Source organism: Salmo salar, chromosome 12 (assembly GCF_965601325.2).
Source record: "Salmo salar chromosome 12, fSalSal1, whole genome shotgun sequence".
Taxonomy (NCBI): domain Eukaryota; kingdom Metazoa; phylum Chordata; class Actinopteri; order Salmoniformes; family Salmonidae; genus Salmo; species Salmo salar.
In genome coordinates this window covers 55,149,746-55,158,266 of record NC_138302.1, presented here as the reverse complement: position 1 = coordinate 55,158,266, position 8,521 = coordinate 55,149,746, and the positions used below count along the sequence as shown (strand labels likewise).

The following is an 8,521-nucleotide window of genomic DNA, read 5'->3' as shown; positions in this document are numbered from 1 at the left end:
GTCAAATCCTGCCCTGCCGCTTGCAGTCAGCGTACTACAGCTGTGAGAGTGTATTGAAGTATTTTGGAACGCTAATGTGGAGTGAACCAACTGAGATTTAAAACAACATGGTAATGCTTTCACTGACTGCAGATAAAGGAAGATAGTTACTACATCACAGAGGGCTGGCTTTGTTATCCAACTGATCTTGTGTCCTTTTGTAACGACGGTTGAAAGGAGAGGACCAAGGTGCAGCGTGGTGAGCGTACATATTCTCTTTATTGGAAAGATGCCGAACAAAACAATAAACTCTACCCCGCAAATCGTGAAGCTAAAGGCTATGTGCCCTAAACAAAGTCAACTTCCCACAACCCAAGGCTGGAAAAGGGGCTACCTAAGTATGGTTCCCAATCAGAGACAACGATAGACAGCTGTCCCTGATTGAGAACCATACCTGGCCAAAACATAGAAAATAAGAACATAGAAAAAGGAAGATAGAATGCCCACCCTAGTCACACCCTGGCCTAACCAAAATAGAGAATAAAACCCTCTCTATGGCCAGGGCGTGACACCTTTCTGTCATCCTGTGAAACCCGTTCATTGCTGCTCGCAGGTATATTTTTTCTGTCTAATGTCCATATTGTTTTCCCCTTGGAATATTGTTCTGTTTTTCTTGAACAATGTCTAATTTGTTATTTCTCTGCTGGTCAGGGAGATGCTTTACAATTGGTCCATCTCTCTGTTGGTAATAAGCAACTCAATTAGTTGTGAGCAAGTTCTTCTTGCTGGCGAGGCTCTCTGTCCGTTGTCAGCATTTGATGGTGCGCCTGTCTATCAATCTCTCCAGTGTTAGGTCCATTGTTGGGTCCAGGACGGTGGGCCTCAAGGACGGTGTGGTCACCTGCTAATGAGAGTGGCCAGTAGGGGGAGCAGTGCTGCTGTAAGGGGGGCAGAGAGGCCTGCTGCTCCTCCACACTCCATGGCATTCTCCTGCATCAGACACATGGGGCATCACAGGAGTTTCAGACCATAGAAATGAATTAATACATACACTATATATCTATATGCTTCAGACAATATACAGATGGTCACAAAAATGCTTAATGTCATGTTAATATACACTCATAAACAGGCGTTCATGTACTTTCCGTGTAATCACAGAATTGTGACGCCGACGCACACATATCTACACACTGCGTACCTCGGGGTGAAAAGGATGACACGATTCTGGCCACTTTCTGTCTTTCTGAAACTTCAGCCTATCACATTTCAGAGACTCATTGTGTGCAAAGGGGTTATAGAAATACTGATGATGAACCACACCTCAGACACCTCAGATACATTTAACTGATACTGTGGTGACCGTTTCTGCAACATCATTCTAGCATGATGAGACAACCAAACAGTAATGCACGCTTCCTAAATACCTACATGTATGAGACATGTATTAATACCTTTGACAATGAAGAAGCTATTCACGCTCTCAGAACACTAAAGTCTAAGTTCAGAGTTCACTTACAGTTAACTTACAAAACCCATCTACTTACAAAACATTTATACTAAAAAACACTCACAAAAGCTTTGTACTAAAAATACACTCAAACTTATTGAGGGTTAGTAAAGGATATACATAATCTCGATGGGATCCATGGAAACCAGGGGGGCAGAGCTGCAGTCACACTTGTTGTCCACGACAACCATGAAGAGATTACTGCTGGGAATCTGCTGAATTACAAAAGATCTGAGGAGGGAGAGAGAGAGAGAAAGAGAAAGAAAGAGAGAGAGAGAGAGAGAGAGTTGAGTTGATTCAGTTGATGCTTTTAACATAAGGCTAGGCCCCTATTTTCTCCACTTCCTATCTGACTGACGTGCCCAAAGTAAACTGCCTGTTGTTCAGGCCCTGAAGCCAGGATATGCATATATGTATCATTGGAAAGAAGACACTTTGAAGATTGTAGAAATGTTAAAATAATGTAGGAGACTAACAATAGATATGGTAAGAGAAAATCCATAGAGAAACCAACCGGAAATTAGTTTTTTTTGAGAGAGCCCATGCTATTACAATGGAACGTATAGGGAAATAATTAAATCTAGCTCCCAGTATGCAATTTTTATGGCTTCCACTGGGTGTCAGTAGTCTTTGTTCAAGGTTTCAGGCTTGTTTCTTCCAAAACGAGTAAGAATAATGAGTTTTACTACAGGGACATAGACTTGGAAATTCATGTATAGTTTAATTACATTTTAGGGTATCTGAGGATTAAATAGAAACGTATTTTGACTTGTTGAAACAAAGTTTAGGGGTAGATTTTTGGATTCCTATCTTGGCATGTTGAACGAGTGGATTACTCAAATCGATGGCGCCAACTAAAAATACTTTTTGGGATATAAAGAAGGATTTTATCTAACAAAACGACACTACATGTTATAGCTGGGACCTTTTGGAATACAAATCAGAGGAAGATTTTCAAAAAGTACGTGAATATTTAATCGCTATTTGTGAATTTATGAAACCTGTGCCGGTGGCAAAATATTTTGATGTGGGACGCCATCCTCAAACAATCACATGGCATGCTTTCGCTGTAAAGCCTACTGTAAATCGGACACTGCAGTTAGATTAACTTCTATGGGCTACGTGGGACCATTTTACACCATTTTAAAGATACACTTCTCCTTGATGTAACCACATTGTCCAATTTAAAAAAGGCTTTACAGCGAAAGCAAAACATTAGATTATGTTAGGAGAGTACATAGACACAAATAATCACACAGCCATTTTCCAGGCAAGGACATGTTTCAATAAAACCCAAAACACAGCTAAATGAAGCACTAACCTTTGACGATCTTCATCAGATGACACTCCTAGGCCATTATGTTACACAATACATGTATGTTTTGTTCGATAAAGTTCATATTTATATCCAAAAACAACATTTTACATTGGCGTGTGATGTTCAGAAAATGTATTCCCACCAAAACGACTGGTGAATGTGCACATCAATTTACAAAAATACTCATCATAAACGTTGACAAAATACATAACAATTATTTAAAGAATTATAGATAGACTACCCCTGGATGCAACCGCTGTGTCAGATTTTAAAATAGCTTTACGGAGAAAGCACATTTTTCAATATTCTGAGTACTTAACTCAGCCATCTCGGTGAGCTATACAGACACACGCCAACTTCGGGGCAACCTAAACTCAGAATTAGTAATAGAAATATTCTCTTACTTTTGCCGACCTTTGTCAGAATGCACTCCCAGGACTGCTACTTCCACAAGAAATGTTGTTTTTGTTCGAAATAATCCATATTTATGTCAAAATACCTCCATTTTGTTCGTGCGTACAGATCACTTATCGAAAGGCATAACGCGCGAGCGCGGAACCAGAGACGAAAAGTCAAAATGTTCCATTACCGTACTTAGAAACATGTCAAACGCTGTTTAAAATCAATCTTTATGGTATTTTTTATGTAAAATTGCAATAATATTCCAACCGGACAATAGCGTATTCATTCAAGGAGAAAAAGAAGGAACAGCGAGCTCGCATGAACGCGCATATCCAATCCCTTTGTTGCCAGGCAGTCCACTCAGAAACTGAGCTCCTATTATCTGCCCAGTGACAGGAGAATGCTCAAACCACTTTCTGAAGGCTTTAGACAGCCAATGGAAGCCTTAGGAAGTGCAACGTAACCCCGCGGATACTGTAGTTTCGAAAGGGACAAGAAAGAAGAACTACAATTCTCAGATCCTCCACTTCCTGGTTGACTTTTTCTCAGGTTTTTGCCTGCCATATGAGTTATGTTATACTCACAGACACTATTCAAACAGTTTTAGAAACTTCAGAGTGTTTTCTGTCCAAATCTTCTAATAATATGCATATTCTAGTTTCTGGGCCAGAGTAGTAACCTGTTTAAATTGGGAACGTTTTTCATCCGGCCGTGAAAATACTGCCCACCTAGCCCAGACAGGTTAACAAGAATTTAAGCTTTCAACCGATATAAGACGCTTGTATGTACCTAAATGTTTAATATCCATAATGTTTATGATGATTTATTTGAATTGCGCGTCCTCCACTTTCACCGTAAGTTGTCCCGCTAGCGGGGCGCCTATCCCAGAACTAACGGATGAAATTACCCTGTATTGTGTATACACCATCAACACACAGGTTAAGTGAGTTTCTTGGTGCCTAATACACAGGTAAGGGAACTGTGTTACAAGTACCTGGCACAGCCTTCACAGTCGATGTTTCCCGTGGTCTCTTTGATGGTACGCTCAGAGACGAAGGCAGGGTACTCCGTGTCACATGGCACCATCATGGTCTTTCCCCTCGACCTTTGGGCTGGAAATGGGACATGTAAATCTTAACATAATAAAGACACGAAAGACTCACATACACACACATGCATGTGTGCAAGCACTCACACACACACACACACACACACACACCTCAAGGTATATTCTTGCACACACTGACCTTTGACTGAGAGATCAACATGCCACCAGCTGTAAAGGTTGAACTCCAGCAGGAAACTGATGAGGAAAATACAAACATACATTGATATAATAATACAATAATATGTACTGTGGTTGATAATCAGTGCATCTCATTTTATCGTATCAAGGTGATTATTTTATTATTCTCACATGACAAGTTTGGTCAGGAGCCATTTCACCATGGAGAAGGGCTGGGAGAGAAGACATTAAATAATTAGCATTGACTGGATGTATGTAAGTCTGATGAGTAGTTTCGGGACAGTACGTACACGTGATAATATTTAGGGTCAGTACTTACAAGTGATAATATTTAGGGACAGTACTTACAAGTGATAATATTTAGGGATAGTACTTACATGTGATAATATTTAGGGGCAGTACTTACATGTGACAATATTTAGGGACAGTACTTACATGTGACAATATTTAGGGGCAGTACTTACATGTGATAAAGAGCGTGTGCTGTCACTGCTGCCAGCATACTCTCTACAGAGAGCCTGGTAGTCATACAGAGTGATCCTAGAGAGAGGAGAAAATAGACCATTCGTTTTGTGTGTGTGTGTGTGTGTGTGTGTGTGTGTGTGTGTGTGGGTGTGTGTGTGTGTGTGTGTGTGTGTGTGTGTGTGTGTGTGTGTGTGTGTGTGTGTGTGTGTGTTCAGGGTAATGACTGTAACATGATTTCTCCTCTAACCTTTTGAAGGAGCCCATGAGAAGCAGCTTGTTCATAACAGCACTCTCCACCTCTCCAAAGAACAGCCCTGTCTGAGGAAGAAGATGTTTATTTAAAGGCAAATACTAAGAACCAGGGGAGCTACAGGACACACACGCACACATATTTAGTATATTATTAATGGTACCTGAGAGTAGTCCTCTGTGACCAGAATAAATCCGTTGTTGTCTATAAGGTAACACTTGATGTCCTGTTAGATAGAAAGAAAGGAATATTAATTCAGATCTTCAAAGCATGACGTCATTTAATAATTCAATACTGAGAGGAAACAGAGAAAGGTCACAGACAGTACAGACAGGAAGTAGAAAAGCTGAGACACGGACAACGGGCTAAGAAACAGGAAGTAGCATGAGTCAGTGACAGATAGCTACTGTCTGGTCTTACCTCATTATCACAGCTAATGGTGCACTTCCCATCCAGAGCAGCACACTGGATCGAATGAATAAGAGGAATAAATTATTAGAATAATCCATAAAGCATGTCTCACAACACTGGATATTGTGTGTGTGTGTGTGTGTGTGTGTGTGTGTGTGTGTGTGTGTGTGTGTGTGTGTGTGTGTGTGTGTGTGTGTGTGTGTGTGTGTGTGTGTGTGTGTGTGTGTCTACCTGTCTACTAGCGGTCCAGAACTTCCTCTGAAAGAAATCCAGCTTCATCTGAATCCCAACGGCTATAGTGGGTTTTAACAAAAACACAAACAGAACACAGTCAGCACACTGTTCATCTAGAAGAGGATTTAAAAATGTATTAAAGAGTTTCTTCACATGTCTTCAGAGGGGGCTTTATAGTTACAAGCCTATAACAGGTACAGTAGCTCTCTATGTTAGGGAGAAGTTAAGGGAGAAGTTAGGGGCTTTTCAGGGAGCTTACAAGCAACAATAGGTGACTTCCTGTCATCCAGCAGTTGTATGGCAGTGCTGGCCAAAACCACACTCTTATTCTCATTTCCTGGAGTAAAACAATAACACAGAGAAGCACAGATATTAGCCTCAATCAACAAATGCTGTGTAAATGGAAAATAACAATTCCTACTATTTCAATAGATCTTATAAAATACACTATATATTCCATTCCACCCTCAGCACCATCACAACTGGAAAACCAAGTCACAGAAACAAAAGGGAATAATCATTTTCTAGCCAAAAGATGGCACCATACCCACAGCCTTCAGCAGGCAATAGCAACCCACAGCACTACACTCAGTGATGGAATCCCATCAGTAGTCTACAACCAGGATGTTAGAAGTGATTCTGACACAGAGAGAGGGATGTGTTCTTATGAAATAAAAAACTGTTCTGGTACTAGCACTACAGAACCTCTGGGGACAGGGATTGTTGGAGGAGGTTATAGTATTAAACAGGGGAGGTGACAGTAAAGGAGGGATATTTTACAACAGACTAAGTGATGACAGCAGTTAGAGGAAGGTAGAGGCTGGTAGACAACAGGGAACAACAGTGAGATCCTGATCCTCTCTTTCCCTCAGTGGGAAGAAAGTGGGGCACATTAATTACAGACAGCAGTGAGAGAGATGAGCTGTACAACAACCCAGCTTCTCTAATATACAGTAGCTCACTCTCCCTAACTTGTGGTTGAATTTCATCTGTAGCCTATTTTCCACCCCCACACCCCACTCAATAGATATCTTTAGTTAACCCTGTATACTGTATCTCTGTGGGTTGTCATGGCGATTCAGTGTGTCTCTGATAGGTTTTACCATGACGATTCGGTGTATCTGTGTCTCTGATATAGGGTGTAGTTAGCCTCTTTGCTCAGTGAGACTTGTACACATTAATCTAGTCTCCTGTCAGTGCAGCCGACATCCCGTACCCCGAAAACATATTTATCAGCCCCTCTGATTTACCTATTTCCGTGAAACTTTTCCCGTCACAAGGCAAATCTATAATACGGAATGCCTTACCGATCGGTACGGGCTATAAAATGTGTGAACTATGGTAAAAATAAACGTTTAAATCCACATTTTCCAAAAGTCACTCCCTTGTCCCCATACTCCGTAGTAGTCGCCATGCAAGATTACCGTGTGATCTCAGCTGGCAACAAACCTTTGGCTTTAGGGTGTGTGAGGGATCAGCCGGGTCAAGTGGTCCGACTGCTCCCTCTGCTGGAGGTGGGCCGCAGTACAGCCACTACTGATGAGCTCACCTGAGGCCAATTGACTGGTTATTGTTTGTGCTCCCTGAAGGGGCAGAGGGGGGAGAGTGATTATGAGCCAGAGACTATGATGAATTCCAGGACAGTAGGATTTCCTGTTATAGGTTTAGCACCAACTGTTATTTTATTATTTATATAATTTTTTTGAGAGTCATTACCCTGGCCTTTGTTTGGACGGTCCCGGGGAGAGTTGAAAGAAGAACACCGATTACAGTGTACTTCTTTTTGTTGAAGTCACGTCTCTGCATCTCATTTCGTGCTGTCCCGCCTATGATTTTGTCAGTGAATAGGTACGGCCTTTTCACAGGGGATTTGGTGTGAATTTGGTAAACTCTGGAAAAGTTGGATTTAAATGTTTTTTTTCATAGAGTGTATAGTCTGTAAAAGCTGGTAAGGCATTCTGGATTATAGATTTGCCTTCGGTGACAGGAAAAGTTGATCAGAAATAGATAAACCAGAAGGCTGGTAAATATGTTTTCGGGGTTCAGGATGTCGCCTTCAGCAACGGGAGACCAGATTAATGTGTGCAGGTCTCCCAGAGCAACGGGGCTAACTACACCCTATATCAGAGACACAGATACACTGAATCTCCATGGTAACCCACAGAGATATAGTACACAGGGTTAACCATAGAGATCTATTGAGAGGGATGTGGGGAAAATAGGCTACAGATGACACTCAATCACAAATAAGGGAGAGTGAGCTACTGTATATTAGAGAAACTGTATATTGATTAAAGTAAAATGAAGTTGTATTTCAAAGACAACATAATTAAAATACAGTGCAAGTAAATGGTGTAACACCTTGTGTTAGGTGCGGGTGTGTTTCGGGTGAGGGGATTCTGGACATAGAGTAAAGGTACATTTTGTGTAAGTATCTCCATACCTCCAAAGGGGATCGAGTAGACGAAGGTGCCGGGAACCTGCTCTGCTGCTCTCTTGTACCACAGAGGGAAGTGGTCAGCATTGAACACCCCCTCCTTATCCTCTGCCATCAGGAAGTCTCTGATGAGACACAGGAAGACATGAAGGAGTCAGAGGAGAAACCACAAGTCACTGGTGAAAGTACAAGTCACTGGTACATTGCTTTGTCTCAGTTGTTGCACTGATTGGCCAGATGCTCAGTATCGTACTCACTGATTGGATAGT

At 41.5% G+C, this 8,521-nt stretch overlaps 1 protein-coding gene across 1 annotated transcript; it reads right to left on the bottom strand.

Annotated features, from left to right (window-relative positions):
• Positions 1 to 239: 239 nt before the first annotated feature.
• LOC145859517 (voltage-dependent calcium channel subunit alpha-2/delta-3) lies at positions 240 to 7,229 on the bottom strand. Its single transcript, XM_082959082.1, has 11 exons — positions 7,123 to 7,229; positions 5,813 to 5,874; positions 5,591 to 5,635; positions 5,334 to 5,396; positions 5,168 to 5,238; positions 4,920 to 4,995; positions 4,627 to 4,667; positions 4,457 to 4,512; positions 4,204 to 4,321; positions 1,610 to 1,720; positions 240 to 969 (listed from the first exon to the last, which is right to left on the bottom strand). Exons 2-11 carry the CDS (start codon positions 5,858 to 5,860, stop codon positions 741 to 743), a joined length of 858 nt encoding a protein of 285 aa, XP_082815208.1. The 5' UTR covers positions 5,861 to 5,874; positions 7,123 to 7,229; the 3' UTR covers positions 240 to 740.
• Between the last annotated feature and the right edge of the window lie 1,292 nt (positions 7,230 to 8,521).